The sequence below is a fragment of the Podarcis tiliguerta genome (genome assembly GCF_965153285.1).
Source record: "Podarcis tiliguerta genome assembly, chromosome: 14".
Taxonomy (NCBI): domain Eukaryota; kingdom Metazoa; phylum Chordata; class Lepidosauria; order Squamata; family Lacertidae; genus Podarcis; species Podarcis tiliguerta.
Genome location: NC_139547.1, coordinates 21,000,279 through 21,022,553, shown reverse-complemented (window position 1 = coordinate 21,022,553; position 22,275 = coordinate 21,000,279). Strand labels below are relative to the sequence as shown.

At 46.4% G+C, this 22,275-nt stretch overlaps 1 protein-coding gene across 1 annotated transcript in view; it reads left to right on the top strand.

The window, feature by feature from the left end:
- PLEKHO2 (pleckstrin homology domain containing O2) overlaps positions 1–22,004 on the top strand; it is a 34,843-nt gene extending 12,839 nt beyond the window's left edge. Inside the window, exons 3-6 of the mRNA XM_083412084.1 lie at positions 7,186–7,302; positions 12,118–12,222; positions 14,739–14,837; positions 17,238–22,004. Of these exons, the coding sequence (XP_083268210.1) occupies positions 7,186–7,302; positions 12,118–12,222; positions 14,739–14,837; positions 17,238–18,419 (1,503 nt within the window). The 3' untranslated portion in view covers positions 18,420–22,004. The remainder of the gene's footprint in view (positions 1–7,185; positions 7,303–12,117; positions 12,223–14,738; positions 14,838–17,237) is intronic.
- The last annotated feature ends 271 nt before the right edge of the window (positions 22,005–22,275 follow it).

The following is a 22,275-nucleotide window of genomic DNA, read 5'->3' as shown; positions in this document are numbered from 1 at the left end:
CAGCTATAGGGCTGGTCCACACAGGCAACAGAATAAGACTGCAAGAACCCTGAAGTGGTAGAATAGGCTGCACCACTTTTAACTTCAGGTGGGGCAATGCCATCTTTGAATGCTTATCTACTGTAAGAGCTCCCTGCAAATTTAAAAGGAAAAGCAATGCCTCTTTGTTGTTGTACAGCAGCCTGCTCCGTGTTATGCTTGCTTTTTACTTCCAGAAGTCTCCCCCAAGCACACACACTATTGAAAATGTGGGGTTTCTCCTGCCGTCACAAGTAGTGTAGTTCATTCTGACACCTGCTAATGCTGCTGCCCTCTTCCCACAGCTTTCTGCTAGCTGTGACTAGTAACTTCACGCATCACACCCCTCACTCCACCCTCAGCGGTGAGCTTGCAGAAGCTAACAGAGGCAAGTGTGGGCTCGAAGGCTAATAAAACCAAAATAAAACTGGAGGTTACAGAGCTTCTCTGCAAGGCTGTTGTAAAAGCACTCTGCAAAATTAAAAATGGTGCAAAGGTTGCTGTGGTGCTTATTTATTTTTAAAAGTGTATATCTGGTGCCCTTCCTCTCAGGGCCGTCTTAAGACCATCACTGGGAAAGCTGCCGTCTAATATGCCAAAGGATGGGTTTGTTAGAAATGACAGAGCAATGCAATAATGCCATACATGAACAACAGGATTATGTTCGAAAACCGAGGTACCACTGTATTGCAAATTTATTGAAGAAAGGGAAAAAAACAGGAGAGAGAGAAAAACACACAGGAGGAAAAAAAACATTTCAGCTCACATTAACAATACAATAACCATCAATACATCCATCTTAGTTTACACAGGTAGCTTTACACATGCCAACCAAATGTCCAAATATGTATACAAATGAAGCTGATGTTTCTAAAATGTGTGTTAGCAGGGATGTTATGGTCTCCAGACCATTGCATGATAGATGGTGAGTGTTTACCCTTCTAGTCTCGCAGTGTCTCTTGGCTCGCCATTGTCCTGCAGTTAAAACCCACCCTTCAGGAATGCAGCATAAAGGAACACAAGCACCCACAAATGCCAAGGATTTAACCAGTACAAAATTGATAAAGAGAACAACTTTGGACCAGAAAGGGTCTTGTCTGAGGAACCTGCAGGACCATGGAGAGTTTCTAGTGGGCAACTTGTTCCACTGGAGACTGGGACTGGATTGAGCACTTTTCAGCCTCTGATTTCCTTGGACCCAGGAGAGGGTGCCCATGAGGGCCCTAGTCCTCGTTCTATAAGCCCTAGTGCTGTGGGATCTGGTCCAGAGGGCTCCTGTGTCCCAGCCTTGGGTTTAGCAGCCCACGTGAGGCTCCAGGCCATGAAACCAGACTGGCTACTCAAGTGTAAACTCAGGCCCCATCTGCATGGTTCCCCCCAATGAATCCTGGGAAGTGTAGTTGGTTAAAAGTGCTGGGAGTGGTTAGGAGATCCCCACAGCGCTCCAGTTCCCAGAGTTCCCTGTGAAGAAGGTTTGATTGTTAAACCACTTTGAAAACTGAAGCTCTGTGAGGGGGATGGGGTCTCCTAACTACTCTCTGCTCCCTTAGCAAATGGCATTTCCCAGGATTATTTGAGGGAAGCCACAGGTGTTTAAAGCGGTGTCATGGTGCTTTAAATGTATGGAGTGAATGTTTTTGCCTCAGTAGACTCTAAACTCTGCATCAGGATCCCTGCTCAACCCCAGCAACATAACGCTTTTGTGTTTTTAAGATAAGCTTCCTGGATTGAGGTCCAAAATGGTCCGGCAACTGTTGGGATCGTTGGGCTGGCAAAGTGTGTTTGCTTCCACCAGTCCCGGTTGGTAGCCTAGCAGTCCCCCGTCCCCCCGTATTGTCTTTTAATGAAAAGCCTTCAAAGGAAGCTCCACGTGCAACACATGCCAGTGGTCCAGATCCCAGATAGCAGCGGCTAGGCTACAAGGAGAAATATAGGCGTTCCTAATCAATCGTTAATCCCCTGGGCAGCTGGAAGTCATCAAGTCCTGGGAGAGATAAGAAATTTAAAAGATGCACTCACAACAAACCCCTGATTTAATTGCCACGGCTCATCTTCCTGACTGCTACTGAGCGCCAAGGCAATTGTCCTTCATACCTTCTGGTCTGCCTTTCCCCTTTCCCCTCTTTGCCCATTCATGGGCATGAAGGACACTTGTCTGATTGTGTTTTCTTCTCTGCCTTAGATGGTGACACCTCTGGTGACACCTCTCCAGATGTTGCTGGCTCAATAGCACTTTCTTCTCCAGTTGATTTCCATAGGGTTGGTGTCTTGAAGCAAAGGCAATTTAAGAGCCTTTGGGCCTTAACAAATTTATTATGGCATAAGTTCTTGTGGACTCACATGCATTAAGGGAAATGTTAGTTGGCAGATATATATAAACTGGACGTTGGGAGGTAAATGGCAGTGAATTGCAAAAATTACAGTCAGTTTGCATGAGAGCTTAAAATACACAAGCAAGAGACTAAGATGGTCCCTCAAGCCTGCAATGAGCAATTGGTGTGATGGTAGTTGTACTTGATCTGAAAAAGTAGTCCTGGGTCTAGGACTTAGTCCCCTCCCATAGTATAAAGGTAGATAGAGAGAAATAGGTATTTTTAAATATTCTTTTCTGTGTGGCCGAAATATACAATGAAATACAAACTGAGAAATAGAAGACAGTGGTTTTATTGTGGCTGACTGGCAGGTGAAGACTTTTGGGAAGGGGCCTTTAATAGTGCTGTGCTGCATTTCTATAACTTGTTTATAGAATCATAGAATCATAGAATCATAGAGCTGGAAGAGACCACAAGGGTCATCGAGTCCAACCCCCTGCCAAGCAGGAAACACCATCAGAGCACTCCTGACATATGGTTGTCGAGCCTCTGCTTAAAGACCTCCAAAGAAGGAGACTCCACCACACTCCTTGGCAGCAAATTCCACTGTCGAACAGCTCTCACTGTCAGGAAGTTCTTCCTAATGTTTAGGTGGAATCTTCTTTCTTGTAGTTTGTATCCATTGCTCCGTGTCCGCTTCTCTGGAGCAGCAGAAAACAACCTTTCTCCCTCCTCTATGTGACATCCTTTTATATATTTGAACATGGCTATCATATCACCCCTTAACCTCCTCTTCTCCAGGCTAAACATGCCCAGCTCCCTTAGCCGATCCTCATAAGGCATTGTTTCCAGGCCTTTGACCATTTTGGTTGCCCTCCTCTGTACACGTTCTAGTTTGTCAGTGTCCTTCTTGAACTGTGGTGCCCAGAACTGGACACAGTACTCCAGGTGAGGTCTGACCAGAGCAGAATACAGTGGCACTATAACTTCCCTTGATCTAGATGCTATACTCCTATTGATGCAGCCCAGAATTGCATTGGCTTTTTTAGCTGCCGCGTCACACTGTTGGCTCATGTTAAGTTTGTGGTCAACCAAGACTCCTAGATCCTTTTCACATGTACTGCTCTCAAGCCAGGTGTCACCCATCTTGTATTTGTGCCTCTCATTTTTTTTGCCCAAGTGCAATACTTTACATTTCTCCCTGTTAAAATTCATCTTGTTTGTTTTGGCCCAGTTCTCTAATCTGTCAAGGTCGTTTTGAAGTGTGATCCTGTCTTCTGGGGTGTTAGCCACCCCTCCCAGTTTGGTGTCATCTGCAAATTTGATCAGGATGCCCTTGAGTCCATCATCCAAGTCGTTGATAAAGATGTTGAATAAGACCGGGCCCAAGACAGAACCCTGTGGCACCCCACTAGTCACTCTTCTCCAGGATGAAGAGGAACCATTGATGAGCACCCTTTGGGTCCGGTCAGTCAGCCAGTAACAAATCCACTGAGTGGTAGCATAGTCAAGACCGCATTTTACCAGCTTCTTTACAAGAATATCATGGGGCACCTTGTCAAATGCCTTGCTGAAATCAAGGTAGACTACATCCACTGCGTTCCCTTCATCTACCAGGCTTGTAATTCTGTCAAAAAATGAGATCAGGTTAGTCTGACATGACTTATTTTTCAGAAATCCATGCTGACTATTGGTGATCACAGCATTCCTTTCTAGGTGCTCACAGATTGTTTGCTTAATGATCTGCTCCAGAATCTTCCCTGGTATTGATGTTAGACTGACTGGGCGGTAATTATTTGGGTCCTCTCTTTTCCCCTTTTTGAAAATAGGGACAACATTTGCCCTCCTCCAGTCTGCCGGGACTTCGCCTGTTCTTCGCCTGTTTAATTCTATTGTAGATAAAATGCCTTTTTAACTATTATCTTTTAGCTATCTGTGCTTTTTTTCATGTTTGCTTTAATTTTTGTGAGCCACCTTGAATCCCAGTTCTGCGAAAAGGGCAGGATAGAAATAAATAAAATGATAACAGTAGTGTTAGCCTTGTGCAACACACACACCACACTATTGTAATATCATATAAGGAACAGTGTGAGTGTGTGCCAACTCAATCCTTTTTTAGGTGAAGCTGATCTGGCTACTGCCACATGTACCTTGGGCACATTTAGCATGGATTACTGCAACATGCTTCACGTAGGGCTGCCCTTGAAAAGTTAGGAGGAAATGCTAGCTGGTGCAAATATTATGTATTTTGTGGTTTTATGTCTTGATTTCATTCTCTGAATCACCCTGAGACCCCCAGGTGTAGGGCGGTATATAAATTCAATAAATAAAAATAATAATACAGCTCCCAGAGTGTTGTCAGGGCTCACTGGCATTTTGAGCAGAATACTGCTTTCCCCTTTCAGTCTGAACTGGCTTCCAGCTCATTGGTGGTGCTGATAATGTCAAGTTTGCAGGTTCGATCCCTTCATGGGACAGTTGCATATTCCTGCATATTGCAGGGGATTTGCCTAGATTATCCTCAGGGTAACTTCCAAGTCTAGGGATGTGGGTGGCACTGTGGGTTAAACCACAGAGCCTAGGACTTGCCGATCAGAAGGTGGGCGGTTCGAATCCCTGCAACGGGGTGAGCTCCCGTTGCTCGGTCCCTGCTCCTGCCAACCTAGCAGTTCGAAAGCACCTCAAAGTGCAAGTAGATAAATAGGTACCGCTCCGGCAGGAAGGTAAATGGCGTTTCCGTGCGCTGCTCTGGCTCGCCAGAAGCGGCTTAGTCATGTTGGCCACACGACCCTGAAGCTGTACGCCGGCTCCCTCGGCCAATAAAGCGAGATGAGCACCACAACCCCGGAGTCGGTCACGACTGGACCTAATGGTCAGGGGTCCCTTTACCTTACTAACTTCCAAGTCTACAATTCTATGATTCATCCCTGGGCACAATTCAAAGTGCTGGTTATTATCTATAAAGCCCTAAGTGGTTTGGGTATTTCAATATTTAAAGCCGTGCGTTCTTCAACACATACCTGCTTAGGACTGGCCGATGATGTCTTTCTGCTTGAGACAAAGGCCAAGATGACACATCCTGCTCCCAGATTCCATGTACAGAAGCAGGCCAATCTGGCAGCTAAATCTTAGGCCACATCCATACCATACATTTAAAGCAGTATCAAACCACTTTAAGCAGTTATGGCTTCCCCCAAAGAATCCTGGGAACTGTGGTCTGTTATGGTGCTGAGAATGGTTAACCCCTGTTCCCCTCACAGAGGTCCAATTCCCCGAGAGGTTTAACAATCAATGCCTCTTCCCAGAGAACTCTGCAAATTATAGCTCTGCGAGGGTTTGTCTCTGTTAATTTGTAGTTGAAGACGGGAGACAGCACGTCCCTCACAGTAACTATCCATACGGATCTTTAATTGTATTTGTTATGGCTTCATGTATTTTATGGTATCACAATATGAAATCTATGGGATTCAAATTGTAATACAATAAAATGCAATATATAAGAAATAAAAGATGCAGTAAAAATACAATTTAAACCACGTAGCATCTAGTGCAGTGCCAGTTTTCAGGTGTGAGAAAAATGATTTTATATGCAATAGAAGCAATAAAGTCTCAGGCAGAACTCCTGAGTTTTGTGGCCTCAACTTGGGGGCAAGCTCTTATATGTTATAGTATGGTTTAAATGTGCTTAATGAGATGGGATTTGCTTGTAATGCAAAAAGAGAGAGAAAGAAAGTAAAAAGAAGAAGAAAGAAAACCAGTGGGGTTTCAGGCACCCCATGACTCTGCTGGGCTGGGACAGGGCAGTAATATTGAACTCAGTCTAGCTATATATGCTTTGACTGGTGAGCTTCTCATGACTTCAAACGGACCCAGACAAAAATAATCTGTGTTTGCTCAACGTTTCCGTTGTGTTCAGTTTCCTGTGACTTGGTTTCTTGCACAAGCTAGATTTGGCAGGATTGGGCCCATAATGATAAGATTATTTTTCTGCTTTACCCAGCAAGCAGCACCAGATATATGGACACGTTTCGTCTCAAGGGAATTTGGAACAGCACACTTTTGCACCCTTAGAATATTGCTGCCCAGTGACCATTTTAGTTGCTTCTACAGTGCAGTCAATTGGGCCTCCTTCCCTATGCTGACATTCCCACTGTGAGGAACCTGTGCTCCTCCAGCAGTCGCTGGACTCCAAACCTTGTCAGCCTCAGCATCAGCATGACTGATGGTCAGGGATTATGGGAGTTGTAGTCTAGCAACATGGAGGGCCGCAGGTTCCTCACACCTGGTCTGTAGCCACAAAAGGATGTAACATTTCCAGCAGTTGAGGGGGCTGGGGGGGGGGCAAAGAGATTGATTTCGATTCCCTGTGAAACTCCTTGCCATTCCTCACCACAAGCACAACCATCTTAAGTGATGTAAAGGAGCGGAAATCGCAGAAAAAATTATCCAAAATGAGAAAAATGCCTCTGCTTTATGGTAGACATATGCTTATATTTTCCATCTCTGTGTAAAAGTCTGAAATACCTAATTGTGTGTGAATTTTATTACATCTGTGTTCTTCTCCTTCTGCCATGAACTTAAATCACTAAGTTCCATTTCCACACTCACAAGCTGCCTTCTGCTGTCCAGTGTTGCAATCTGTGAGCTTTTTACACCCTTGCAGAATTGCACAGCCTAGAATGCTTGTTGAAATGAGAATGGCTGGTCAAGGCCTGGCCAGTGGGCCTCGGGTTGAGGCAGGATTCGAACCCAGGCCGTCCTAGTCCAAGCCCAGTGCCCTCCTCGCAACATTGCGCCTGATTTCATGTCTTAGATCAGAGTAACCCAGTGCGTTTTATTGCCCCGCCCCTTGCAGGATGAACAGAAGTGTGTCGAGACCGTGGAGCTGGAACGGTACGACAGGTGCCAAGAGTTGCGTGCCCTCTTGAAAAGGAAAAATCGGTTCATTTTAATCCGGTCTCCGGGTCACAAGGTAGGATGTCCTTCTCTTTGTACATGGATGAATTGCATTTATTTGTCACCCCTCCCCAAGAAGCCAGCACTGCTGCTTCATCCATGCTTCACAGCTGTTCTTTTTCACAGCTCTCCAGAGTGTCATGCAGATGTATTGGCTTGAGAAATCAGAGATTGAACTGAAAACCTTCAGTATATCAAATGTGTGCTGTGTTGCTCTAGCTAGGGTCACGATGTAGTTTGTTGAAGAGCAGGACTTTCCCGTGTAGCAGCCTTCTTGTTCTGCCTGTTGGAAGGGTCAGCCTTATGCGCGCAAACAGAGGCGTTGTGACTCAGGGTTGCAAGCGGCCAAAGACCCGCTATGCTATCTGCCTCAGGGTACCTGTCTCTTACATCCCAGAGCTGCCCAATCAGCATGAAATAGAAGTTCTTTAAGCTATTGAGATGAACCAACTTTGTGTTGATTGGAGCTAGTCAGCGTGAAAGGAGGTGAGTCAGTCACTGAGGATTGGCTCTGGGGGTCACTTTGGATAAGGCCTGCAGGAAGAACACAGAGGGGGAGTTTGTTCTGCATGCCCCAAGGCTAAGCATTTAGGGGCGCTGAAAACACAAGGGGCTTCAGTTTCAAGAGAACGGTAGGTAGGTTCTGGTAGGTAGGTTCTGTTACGTATAAGGGAAATGCAAATTAAGTCATTCCAAAGGAAGATATTGGAGCACTCCAAATCATTCACCCTAGTATGTTAACAGAAAATAGTTGATGGTAGCTGAAAGGCAACACAGATCTGCACTGATCATTGCAATAGATTCCTTATTATTATTATTGTATAATCTTAGAATGGGCATGGCTGTGAGGGGGGGGGGTGGTGATGAGGAGTCATAGCTGTAACTATCATGAAGGGACCCTGCACTTCTGAGTTTGCCACTACACTACTTACTATGTGGCAGTAGCCCAGAGACCAGTGGCTTCTCTTATAACCTCTCACTAACATTAACATAGGGACGCAGGTGGCACTGTGGGTTAAACCACAGAGCCTAGAACTTGCCGATCAGAAGGTGGGCGGTTCGAATCCCTGCAATGGGGTGAGCTCCTGTTGTTCAGTCCCTGCTCCTGCCAACCTAGCAGTTCGAAAGCACCTCAAAGTGCAAGTAGATAAATAGGTACCGCTCCGGCGGGAAGGTAAACGGCATTTCCGTGCGCTGCTCTGGTTCTCCAGAAGCGGCTTAGTCATGCTGGCCACATGACCCAGAAGCTGTACGCTGGCTCCCTTGGTCAATAAAGTGAGATGAGCGCCATAACTCCAGAGTCGGTCACGACTGGACCTAATGGTCAGGGGTCCCTTTACCTTTACTTAACATTAACATGAAACTTCTCTTAGCCACACACTCATTGTTCCAATTCCTGCATGCCTTGAAAGAACACACAAGGGGGGTGGGGTGGGATCCTGGGTCATACTGTGTAGGCCTTCTCCACCCCCATCCAGATGTGCCTCCCACCAGCTGCAAATTCATCGCCTGTGTAACTGGCTCAGGATCACCCCTCAAATGGAGGATCTCATTGGGTTTTTGCAAAGCCTTTCAGTGCACAAATCCCTTTTGCAGTTCTTGGTTTCTGATCCTGCCTTGCTGAGGACCAAAGGGATGCAGGGGGACCAATTTCAGAATGAAACTCTGTGGCTGGAGTGGTTGACTCACGCCAACGAAAAGTTTACAGTTCAGAGCCTCCCCAACCCCCACATAGCTTGCATTCACTGGGAATCTGGCCCGAGTGTTGACAGGCAACATAATTGTGCAGATGTTACACCGGGCTTCCATTAGCAGGCCAGCATACACAACTGTGCGTCCCTTTTTTATTTTCCTGTTTTGGAATTGCAGCTGTGGGAAGATATATCAACAGAGCATTAGCACACAAACACATTTGTGACACTTGCTCCTCTGTCCTGAAGCTTCAGCCCCTTCTACCCCCTGACCCCAAGCGGACTGCAGTTGCTTTTTCTTGTCAAGGGGTAGGATGAGAGGTGGGGCGGGGGGGGGAGTGTCAGCTCACGGCTGAGGATTTGACATGAGGGTGTGGATTCACTTTCGGAGGTGGGGGCCCGGGGAGAGACTCATGCCCATATTGCATCTCTAGATGCTGAAAATTCGCCAGGATGCTTAGAAATTTCACGGCCTCAGTTGCGTGATGCGGAGTCTAATCCAGCTGTCCATTTGGAAGAATATGAAGATCCAAAGATATTGTGCAGAAAAAATCCCAGATTCAATCGCTGGCTCTTCCAATCAGAACTCTCATGTGATGGGGTAGAATTTTATTTGTCTTAGATCCTAAAGTGCTGCTGCTGGTCAGACCAGGTGTAGGGACAATATTCCGGGGGGGCCCGTACTTTGGTGGGTGGAGCCAGAGGCAAAGTGGGTGGAGCAAACAATACATCACCTTCGTACTGCAGGCTGTATTCCCCAACAAGAACGTTTCATCCAGGAAAGCAAGAGGCATTATCATGGTTCAAGGATGCTTTTCAGCCAAGCAGAAGCACTTTATGGGGCCACATCAGGAGGACTGATGTGAGCTGTGGCCTGGAGAAGGGACATGGTTTGGATAAAGTCCTGTGGACCAGACTGATAGGCTTGGAAGGCCTCCTTCGACTCCTGTTCTTGCTGTTCTGAGCAATTTAGATGGATGCTGCTGCTGTTATTTCATGGGGGAAGCGTGTCTGTTTTGGAATGCATCGAGTGACTTCTCTCTCTCTCCAAATAAAATGTATGTGACTCCCTTCCCAAAACACACCTTTCCCCTCGCCTTCATTCTGTGGGTTTCTAGCCAACGACTTGTCACGGAAAAAGATGGCTAGGCTATTGGGACACTCTTAAAATTACAGTAAGCTGCACGCGTTGTTCAGCATGGGTGCTCTCATGCTGTGATTTGCCAGAACAGCTTTTTTTCCTGGCACTGCAGGGCTGTGTTTATAAGGGTGACTCAGACTCAGCTGGCTGGGCACTTGGGAGGAGCACAGTGTCCATCCAGCAAACTGTCCCTCTTGGTTGTCTGCTTGGGCTGCTGACCCTTTTTACCTTGGTAGCAGCTGCAGCAGCAGGGGGGAAAAAACCCATCAGATTTGCCTCTTACAGAGTTAGACCTAGCTCAGTATTGTCTACAAGGGGGCAGAGGTGGGGAAGGGACATAGCTCAGTGGAAGAACATCTGCTTTGCATACAGAAGGTCCCAGGTTCAATCCCCGGCATCTCCAGATAGGCATAAGAATGTCCCGTGTTACAAACCCTGGAGAACTGCTGCCAGTCAGTGTGGACAATACTAAACTGGATGGGCCAATATTCTGACTTGGTATAAGGCAGCATCCCATTCCAATCAACTATTCAGAACAATGAGGACTAGAATCTCACTCTGTTTTTAGAGTAAGAGCTGTGGTTGAGTAGTAGAGTATGCAAAAGGTTCCAGATTCAGTCCTCAGAACTTCCAGGCTAGACAGCCTGAAACCCTCAGAGCCACCACCAGACAATACTGAGCTTTTAGGGTGTTGCTGTTGTGCTTATTGTCTTAGATCCTAAATTGCTCTTCCATTAATGCATGTGGCCAGGGCGATTTCTGCCCCAACCCCCCCCCCACTCCATCTGCACTCCCCCAGCTCACAGAAACAGACGGAAGGGCACATGGGACTACAGAAGGAAGGAGAAGGCAGCAGTGTCCCATTTATATGAACACTGAAAACTGCATTATACCAAGTCTGACGATTCTTCTATCTAGCTCAGTGTTGTATACACTGACTGGCAGCAGCTCTCCAGGGCTGGAGGCAGGGCAGCTTTCCCAGCCCTACCTGCAGATGCTGGGGATTCTGCTTGGGGGGCCACAGCCATTTACTTCCATTTTTCACAAATGTGAACTCTTTTCCAAAGATAGAAAGAGAGTTAAGATCCAAACCACGGATTTTAAGTGCTGTTAGCCATTTTTTATGTTTTTACAGGTGTCTCTAGTAAATAACAGAGGCCCACGAACTCCAGAGTTCTTTGGAAGAATCTAGTCATCTAGTAGATACTGGGCCAGTGGTCAACGTGTCACTCTCTGGATGTTGTTGGACTCCAACTCCCATCAACCCCAGTGAGCATGGCCATGGTGATAGAAACCGAGCCCGATGGGCGGGATATAAATAATAAATATTATATTATATTATATTATATTATATTATATTATATTATATTATATTATATTATATTATATTATATATTACATTACATTACATTACATTACATTACATTACATTACATTACATTACATTACATTATATTATATTATATTATTATATTGAGTTGAAGTCCAACAACATCGGGAGGGTCATAGCTTCCCCATCCCTGGCTGAAAACACATTTTCTGGCTGGGCTAAAACTGAATTACACGTTACAGCAGGGGTGGGAAACCTTTGTCCCTCGAAATGTTTTTGGACTTCCAACCCTCAACAGCCTTCGCCAGCATGGCCAATAGTCAGGAATGATTGGACCTGAAGTCCAGTTACATCTGGAGGACTGCAGGTTAATCACCCCTGGTCTACAGGAAAGTAGATTGCTGGTTCTTTAGAAGGTGGCTGGTCCTCTGCAGTTGGGTGTGATCAACTTTTTCAACCCTGATCTACAGCACAAGAAAATCTTTGTTCCTTTGAGCTGCCTGGTTTAGCTGTTGCCCGTGCTTCGATGGATTTCTCAGCATTGATTGAAATGCGGGATGGGCGTTGATCTTATTTTAAAAAGAAAAAAAACACACACACACAAGCCAACCGTAAACCCAAATTGCAGTCCTTGAGTATAGTCCACACCTCTCTCTTTTCCTTTCTCAGGTGCAAGATATCAAATTTCAGGCATCCAGCGGGGAAGAAAAGGAGTCGTGGATGAAAGCTCTCAATGACGGCATCAACCGGGGCAAAAACAGAATACTGGACGAGGTAGCGTGAACGGCAGGGAGCCGCTTTCTGCTCTGCTTCATACTGGTCCACCCAGCTCAGCATTGTCTGTAGCAGGAGTAGGGAAACCTTTTCATCCCTGAGGCCACATTCCCTCAATGGCAGCCTTCCAAGAGCCACACACCCGTGGTAGATGGGGCCAGAGGCAAAACTGGGTGGAGCAGTGGACGTGACTCTTACTTTTGTCCACCAGGGTACATCCCAGCCATGCAGAAATCTGCACATGCACACCTCTCCTTCCTGGGATGTCACCTACTATCCGGAGGTAAAAGACCCTCCAGCCGCTTCACCATTTGCTTCTGGCCCAAGCCCCTTCTGGCCCTGGCCCCACTGACATGTGCCCCCCTGAGGGTTTCCCAAATGCAGCTCTTAGGCTGCAATAAGTCCCACACCTGCTCCTCCTATAAGCAGTGATATCACGTGAGCAAGTGAATTTCAGGTGGGTGGTTTTCCCCCCAGTATTGCATCTAGCTCTAGGCTTGGCGGTGTCGAGGGGAAAGGATTTATTTTGGCCGGAGAAGAAAATCCGCTTGGGCTGGCCCTCCGTGGGCCTGTATCAAGGGCAGTTTTGGCAGCGGAATGTAAACTCTGAATGAACTTGGAGTCTGGTTTTCCGTCTCCTCCCCTCCTCGCTCTCTCTCGCAATTAAGCCCAAAGGGAGATTTGTGTGTGTGTGTGTGTGTGTGTGCAGTGTGGAGCTGTAACCGTTGAGAAGGAAACGGTTTCATAAGAACTAACCCATCCCTCTCCCACCAACAACATTTCCCCCCTTCTAGCAGAACTGAATTGGCTTTGAGCGTCGTGGTATCGCCGCTCCTCAAACTGAGCACAACAGGGCCAGCTGGGAACAGCAGACTAATTGCAGTTGCCTTGCAAATCCAAGGCGGGGGGGGGGGGGGGGAGGCTGAATTCAAGGCATTCAGGGCTCCCGTTACACAGGAAGAAGGAATTGCAGAAGTGATGTCATGTTGGGTGATGCTGGCAGCGTTTGCTGTATCTATGGAGTCGCTGCCAGAGGCGGCTGTGGATGCCCTGAACTAGTGTATTGTGAAGTCTGGACATATTGTTTTCCTCTGGTGGGTGGGTGTGCTAATGAACTCCATCTGCCCCTTGCTGACAGCGTCCAAAAGGAAGAGTCTCCTGGGTGAGCAGGCTTCCAAAGCATCTAAGGCTCAAAACTTGGTTCTTTCTGGAAAAAGAACTGTGTACGAGAAGAGAATCCAGAAGGGTGCTAGAAAAGACTTTATGGGGCTCTTTTCTCCATTGCTGAAAAATCTCGGCATGATTCTAAGGTTATTGGAATCTGCTACAGCAGAAAATCTTTACTTATTGTATCAATAAGTCAATACATCATTGCTCATAACAATCAAATACTAAAATCATTTCAAAACTTAGCACATCGAGCTGACAAATATGTCAGTTTATCAGTGCTTTATATGAACATTGTAACATTTAAGGTTATCATAAAATGAACTGCCAATCACAACAACATATTGATTAAAGACGAATATACTATACATTCCAGTGCAATTGCATATCAAGGATAATATAACCACCAGCCCCTGCATGGCAGTATTATATGTACTATATAGTTATTTGGAAGTCAGGGCTGCTTCACACACAATCAGTCGATTTTCAAAAAGAGCTTGTAATTTTTAAATGTTTGAACAATGGCAGTGTCTTTGTGTGTAAATCATGCATCAACCGTCCCAGCCCATGGACCCCAAATACCTGCTTGTACCACTCTGGCAAATGTTATAAACTTGTGACAGCCAACTTTTTCATCCTGGTGGTAGGGGGCTCTCTTTAGCAGGAGAAGAGATGTTAACAGCATTGTTGAGACCCTAAGTAGTTTGAGTGGAAGGGTCTAGTTTGAGGTTGAAAACTGACATGTCCTCCTTCCTAGTATAAGATGAGAGAACATAGATATTCTCTCAGTGTTGTCTACACCGAATGACTCTTCAGGGTTTCAGAATAAGATTCCTAGGGTAGCTCAGTTGGTAGAGCATGAGGCTCTTAATCTCAGAGTTGTGGGTTTGAGTCCGACGTTGGGCAAAAGATTTCTGCATTGCAGGGTGTTGGACTAGGTAACCCTTGTGGTTGCGTCCAACTCTACAGTTCTATGATTCTGTTATTTTGCCCTGCCTTGTGTAGAATTGTTAGGACCTCCTGTGTGCAAAGACTGTGTTCTACCACTGAGTTACAGTCCTATGTTCCAGAGACCTTTCCTACTGTAACGCAAGGGCTACTGCTCTCCAGATCAGAAGTGGCTAACTCTCTACTTGGTGCAGGGAGGATTGGAAAAACAAGGCCATCTTTTATATAAATTATACCTCATTGTTGTTTTTAATGCACTGATTGATTTCTGTGCTGTATCAATTAATGTGTGAAACTTGGTAGTTTTGGCAGGGTTGGAAATGGATTCCTTTAGTCTTCATCCATTCATGGGCAAAGAAGGTGATGTTGTTTCCCTCCTCTGTTTTCTTCCCTGTTTAAAGGTGAAGGTTGATCCAGACCTCTCTCTGGAACACGTGACACGAAATAGAGCAAAATTGGCTCAGGGCCGTCGTCCACCAACCAGATACCATCTCAAAGAGGTAATAATCAAGGCTAGAAAAAAAACCCAACTCCACTTTTTATGTTTGGTAGTCTGAATTCTGTATCTTAAATGCACCACAAGAGCCAATATGTTCAGCCTTTGGAACCTAGGAAGCAGCTGTATACTGAGTCAGACCATTGGTTCAACCACCTCAGTACTGTCTGCACTAATTGGCAGTGGCTCTTTAGGGTCTCAAGCAGGAGTCTCTCTCATCCCCAACTGCAGGATTGCTGAGGATTGAACCTGGGACCATCTGCATTCACAGCTATGCGCTATGGCAGGCATGGCCAAACTTGGCCCTCCAAGTTTGGGACTACAACTCCCATCATCCCTAGCTAAAAGGACCAGTGGTCAGGGATGATAGGAACTGTAGTCTCTAAACAGCTGGAGGGCAAGTTTGGCCATGCTTGCGCTATGGCTTTCCCCCTGTAAACAATTTCCTGGCACGTAGCCACATTAGTTTCTTGCAGTGAAAACAATCAGAATATATTGTGTCACCTTAAAGATGAACAGAGTCATTACAGCAAATATTAAATTTGTTAGCTGAGAGTCTTTGTCTTTGCATGTATATGTGTGAAATATATAGTGCTATTTTTCTAGAAAAAGAGGTGCCAGAACTCACTATGAACACCTCCCTTCTTCTCTTAGAATGGCAGTTGTGCACAACTGATGTGCCGGAACTCAGTTCCGGCTGAAAAAGAGTTCTGGAAGTACATATTCTGTTATATGGTATATGATTAATTTTGGACAAGGGAATTATATATAGCACATTTTCCTGTCCCCTCACCTCCAGATCTGTAGTAAATCTTGCATGTAAGTTATTTATGCTGCAAGCTATGGGATCAAGCCTTGGGCTCTCATGCCGCCCCTCTCCTGTGCACAGAACCTTACAATTTGGTGCTTATATTTAGTCCAAATGTTTCTAGGTTGCTGCTTGGCAGAAGCCTCTGAAACTGCTAGCCAACAAGCCAAATCCAAATGATAGTAAAACGATCATAAATCAAGATTAAACATGTACACGATTTAAAAATCGATAATAACCAGTAGAGTGAAAGTGAATTGCCAGAGCATCACAGTCACTCCAAACTGAAAGCCCAAAGGAATAAAACAGTCACCACGGACGCCCTCACTGATGGTGAGGGGATGCACAAGAAGGACTTAAATGATGACCTCAATAGGCAGGAAAGGTGCATATTGGAGGGATGGCCCTCCTGGGCAAGAGAAGGCTCTACTCATGCAAACCACCCACAGCCTTAAGCCAACATGGTTTCTTCAAGACGTTTTGGACAGCACAACCATGCTGCCTGCGGATTATGGACGTTGCGGTCCCAAACATCTGTCGAGCACCAGGTTAGTGAAGGCTGATGTGAGGGACCCATGTGACATACTTTCCAGACAACAGTTCTATGTTGGAAGGAAGACAGTAAAACCAAGGTTACTGTTGTCCGACAGCAGTGCTGGAAGGACCTCTGTAGTACTTGCTTCATGTTTGAGGTTCTGCATAAGGAGGGAAGATGAGATCAGATCTCACTCTTGTGTCTGCCTACATGCTGTGTGAACCTGCCACATTAAGGAAAACTTAACTAAAATAAAAAATAAATGCATGGTGAAAACTAGTGGTGCATACTCAGGGCCTGTGTCAGATGCCTGATTTTAGCTCTGTAGTACAGTGGTACCTCTGGTTGCAAACGGGATCCATTCCGGAGCTCTGGCCGGATCCCAAGGTTTCTGCAACTAGAGGTGCTGCTTCTGCACATGCACGTGGCGTGATGTAGCGCTTCTGTGCATGCACGTGGTGCATAGAGCACTTCTGCGCATGCCGCTTTCACAACCCAAAGTTTACGTGGTTGCATAAGCCGAGGGAGGACTGTAATTGCCTTTTTGGTTTCAGGAGTTCCTCAACTGTTCTTTGAAAGCCAGGTGGCTCAAGGGACTGATTAACATGTAAATCTTCTTTTAATGTGCTCTTCTGATAAAAAACCTCCTAGAGCAGCTTACATATAGCAATAAAAGCCAGACAATCCCCGCTGTAGGCTTGCAGTCTAGAAGACATGACACAAAAGGAAAAAGGGATCTGGAGAGGGGAAAAACAAGCAAGGGTCACTTCTTTTTTTAAAAAAAGCGTAGGTCTTGTAATGACCAGGTGGAATGGAGATGGTTCAGGGAGAGGAGGAGCCAAATGAAGCTGGTCTCCCAGCAGAGCTGATGGGGTGGTTCTGCTTATTTTCTTTCCCTTAGCTGCAGCCTGATGGAATGGCTGCTGCCAAAAGACAGTTGCGGAAGGGAAGAACCTGGTGGAGCTATTGTCTCAGTGGAGTTGCTGGGGTGGCCCTGCTTCCCATCTCCCTTTCTGCTGCCGCCTGATGCCCAACATCTGTCTTGTTGTTTCCTTGCCTAGGTTGCCAGTGGGGTGTCAGATGGGATCCTGAGGCTTGACCTGGACGTACCAGACAGCGGTCCTCCATCCGTCATGGTGGACACAAGCGAGGCTGCCGACGTTCCTCTTCCAAAGGAGACCCCCAAACCACCCATGCCACCTACGAAACCGCCTATGCCTCCTTCGGAGAAGCCGAGCACCGACTCCGTGCCCAAAGATGTAGAAGCCAAGAAGCCCCTTGTGCCTCCTGCGAAGCCTCTAAAGGAAACAGCAGCACCCGGTGACAACGCGGACTCTGCGGAAGAAGATGTTGCTGCTGCAGGCGATGACGCCGAAGAACCTGAAGCCACCCTAGACGGAGAGGACCTAACGGAGGCCCACAAAAACGCTCCCAAAGTTCCAGTTCCTCCCCCAAAGATCTTATCTGATAAGATGAAGGTAACATGGGACAGTCCAGCTTCTGAGCAGCTGGAGGATGAGGCTGTTGATCTGTCTGTGCACGGAAGTAAAGAAAATTTATCCGAAGCAGCCAAGGAGACGCTGAAACCTCCAGCTCCTCCTCCTAAGGTTCTGTCAGAGAAGTTGAGAGCCAGCATGAAATTGAACAGGAACAGCTCAGAGGTGGATTCTTCTGAAGGCGGACGCCCACCCGATGTCCCAAATGGTGAAAGCCCCGGTGTTGCTGGCGATGAAACCTCTGAGACTGTTTTCCAAGATGGAGAGGGGCAGGGAGAAGCTTTGTCAGAGCAAGAAGCACATAAGGAGAGTTTGGACTTGGCGACTAAAGATCAGCTGCCCTCCTTGCAACCTGAAGGAAATCCTCCAGTTCCCAAGCCTCGCTGTGCCTCCGTAGGGGACCTGCTGTTGGAACCAGCCAAGAAGCCCCTTCTGGGACCACTCCTCCAGCGGGGAGCTGCCTCCAAAGTGGCCCAGATGGAGAGGAAAGTGGCCAGCGAGCAGGAAAGAACAGAGCAACTTCTGAAGGAGGTTTTGCAGGGGGGATTTGAACAGGGCCAGGCGGGCAGCAACGGGCCTCCGATCTATGCTGAGACGTTGCTCAACGAGGCGGCAAAGCAGCTCCAGCAAGCCTCGCAGGTCTTGCAAGAGATCAGAGATTTAGGAGAACTGAAAAAGGAACCGGCCGAGCTTCGGAAAGGGGCGCAGAAGGATCTAGTGACTCTGTATAGGAGAAGTGCTCCCTGAGAGGAAGGCGCTTCTGCTTTTTGTGGCTTAGCTGAAATGTTGCCATATCGCAGCACAACTTTCCACTATTCCGCTAGGTCGGTGTTTTGAAAACGGGGGGCTGTCATCTTGCTGCGCACTGCTATGAAGGAGGGGGAAACGTAATTTTAAAGTATTGCTCTGATGAGCTCAAGCTGTGGGCTGGAACCCCCTGGTGGGTCAGGGGACAGCAGCAGGGGGGTTAAGAGGACAAGGGAAGGGCTTCTCTCTCCTCTTTTTCTTGCTCTCTTGGAGACCCTTTGCAGCAGTTCTGCAAACAGCAACTGAAAGCCTTGATCAACTGGGGGTTATTTACTTCCTGGCAAGAGAGTAGGGGGAAAACAGGGATGGGACACCTCCTGAAACCCACCTTTAATAGCCATTTGTCCTGACCCACAAGATTCTTGCAAGTGGAAGTGATAACACAAACTGCAGCACACAAGAATCTCTATAAACCTACCAGCTAAAGCAGGTGGTTGGTCTGAGGCTGGGAAAAGTAAGTTGCTGTTTTTAAGAGAGATGGAGGCAGAGTAAGCTCTTAAAAGAGATGGAGCAGGGGAAGTCTCCAAAGTTTGGGAACTGCTAGTTTATGTTTTGGCTGTCCAGCTGGATCCTGAGCATCAAATGGAAACAGGGTGTGAAGAGTCACTAACTACTTGCTGTGAGACTCCAGTCAGAGACTTAAGCAAGCACTTAGGGGATGTGGATAGTAACCTTCTTGCATTCCATCAATGGCAGAATTCCTATCCTTGCCAGGCTAGCCATCCACTGCAAATTGCAGAGGATGGGGTGCATGGCACTCCCCCACAGGAAGCCAACGCATGCACAGCTCTCCTCAACTCTGTTTTGTTTTTTAATGTGGAGATGACCTTATTGTGCATTAGATGCGCAGTGAAGGAGGAGAGGGCATGCGCCTTCATTCCCACCATGCAAATGGTACAGCAGCTTTGGCAACCATATGAACAAGGGGCTAATGTTAGGAAAACGACCCTTGCAAGACCCATGAGCATAGGCACCCCCCAACCCCCAGTATTACTATTTCTACACACCTGCTCCCCCTCCCCAATGAAATGAATGCTATCCATTTCCAGGACTCATGATATCAGAATAACTTACTTTCAGTTCTGCTTGGTTGCTTTTTTCTCACATGAGCCCTTCTTGCGCTCTGGGGCCTGACGTGTGGGAACCTTGTGCTTAACATTTTCCTCAGATGCTTCTTTTAACATTCACATGTCATTAAAACAACAACAACAATTGTGCGGGCATTAAATTGGCACCACATTAATAAACGAGCGAATGGTGAATAATCATTTGCAGTGCAGGCTAGGTGGCAGGAAACAGCGGTACTTAGCAGCTATGACCCTGGCTGGCTTTCCTGGATGAGGCCCCTTACCCCCAGCCCCTCAAATGGCCAGCTAGCAAAGCCTTGCCATGGATTTCATTTTATCTGTACACTGGCAAGCAAGTGGGGTGGGGTGGAGGCAGAGAATGATGCATCTGCTTTCACGGGAGGAAGGGAGATTTCCCATTGGGGCTTCTTGTTGCTGACTTCTAGCACAGTGGACCTGTGCTCTTGATGAATACACCATGCAACTATTCTTGCAGGGTAAAGGAAGAAAGTGAGTGAGGTGAACAGTGACTTAACAAAGCCCAAAGGGACGGGCTTAGCTCATTTTTGTTTTTTCTGCACCTTTGAGGGTTGGAACCCCCTCCTCGAAAGGAAGGAAGGAAGAGAAAGAGAGAAAGAAAGGTAGAATTCTTCATATTCTAGCAAAGTGCCTCAAGAGCTACCTAGTGCCCACCAGTGTTCTGCATCACCTACAAAATTGGTGTAGATCAGAGCGCTTTAATACAAAGCATAGTGTGAATGCCTATAACAGGCTTGAAAACAACAACCTGTCTGATGAATAAAATTTGCCTCCAGGTGGCCAGCCTCAAATAACTAACAAATATATGTGTGGGCAGGTGGGCAAGCTGCCTTGAAGGGTTTGTTTATAAGGTTGGCTTGGCTCTAAATGAGGGTGCTGGAAGGGCAGGCACCCTGCCCGTTGTGAGGCACAATGGGTGCTGAATGGTTCTCCAGGGTGGCAGGAGGCTTTTGTCCCTTGACTTCCAGTTCTTGCTCCGTGGTGCCCCACATGACTTCAGAGCATATTTCTTTAATCCTGACCTCGGCCCTAATACCAGGGTCTGGCAACCCTCAAGCAATTGCTGGGACCTCTGCTGTCCCAGCAGTCTCCACCAGTACTGACACTTGCACATGACGCTTGCACCTTCCCACTGTGGGTTGTCTAGCTCTTCTTTAAGCATTTTACATTCCCATTTAATGTCTCACAGTACCCCAGAGTTATGCTGTGCTGGAGGAATTGTGGGAAATGTCAAATGGTGGCCTGTAGCTGCCTGCCCCAGCTGCTGTGGAGGGACCTGCCAATGTAAGGGGACTCTCAAATTTGGAGCTGGCCCTGAATAGTTGTACGTACACCACAAAAGTGGTTACCCAATAGCTAACAACCTCATTATGTTCACTCAGGTTAGTTCCCTTGCCTTTCTTTGCTTTCCCAGCTTGGCCTTTGGGGAGCTTTGCTGCTCGGATCATGTGACTCATCACATGATTATATCTAAGTTCTAGTTCTCCAAACTTGGAGCAAAACTGGATTGAAGCTGGGCTCCTCTTTAGCATATATGCAATTGTTTTGCACTAGCAGCTTGCCTTTTAAATAAAGCGTGATAGATATTTGTGTTTAGGGCTACTCCCCCCCCCCCAATAACTGTTTTAGGTATACCCCATGACGGCTTTTGTGTGTGCCTAAAAAATGTATGATTGTGAATGTAACATATGTTTGCAAAAAGAGCTGGTTCACACATGCCTTTTCATCTCCAGCAAAGCATCGCGTGGAGATCTGCACATGTGAACAAGCTGCCATCAACCTCAAAAAGAGATCGCACATCACCTCTTAACACAATGCTTTTTTTAAAAAAACACCAAGTCATGCCACACGTTCCACTGTCAGTCATAAAGTGTAGAGAAAGTGATGTTTGTACATGTTGGAGCCAAAACCACACAGACACATTTCTGCACATGACAGGCTATACCCCATGTAATGTGTGAACTGGCCCTTATTTATCTAGTTACGCACTGAAGGAAATACCTGCTAGTATCTCCTGCATCATCCATTTATGCCGTACATATTTAATTTACACTGAATAACTGTCTGATATATTTTCTCAAAGTGCTTTCCATAGGAACCTTAACAAAAAAGTCACCTCTTGAATTGTCACAGCTGGTTCCCCCCTGCCATAAATTTAGAAGCTACATATTCTACAACCTATATACTAACAGTAACTTAAAACTTTTTTTCTATACTATCTTGTAAATAAGAGTAAATTAAAGCCTCTTTCGGCAATACCGGCTGGATTGAATCTCTTGTGGGAGAACTCGCTTTCCAAAATATTTCATTCTGAAAAGTGTGGCATCCTTGTAAGCCTATGAGGTAGTTGGCACACATATTGATAACTGGTGACCCAAGTCCTTAAAATCCTGAGAAACTAATATATATATATATATATATTAAACCAAGATTTTCTGAGTGTCTTGATTTTTCTCTTTGGGCTTAAGGGTATGTTTCAACAACCCCCCCCCCCCCCATAATGTGGAGTGTGCTCTATAGAGCATGAAACAAAACCAACAGGACATGCAAACATTTCAGGAGTCTTAAAACTTTTTGGTGACAGTGGGTACACCTAGAAATTATAGAAATTTCCATAGATGCAAGTCGCAAAATGGCTGCCATGTGGGTGTAGCATAACACAAAATGACTGCTACCTCTGAAAGAGCAGA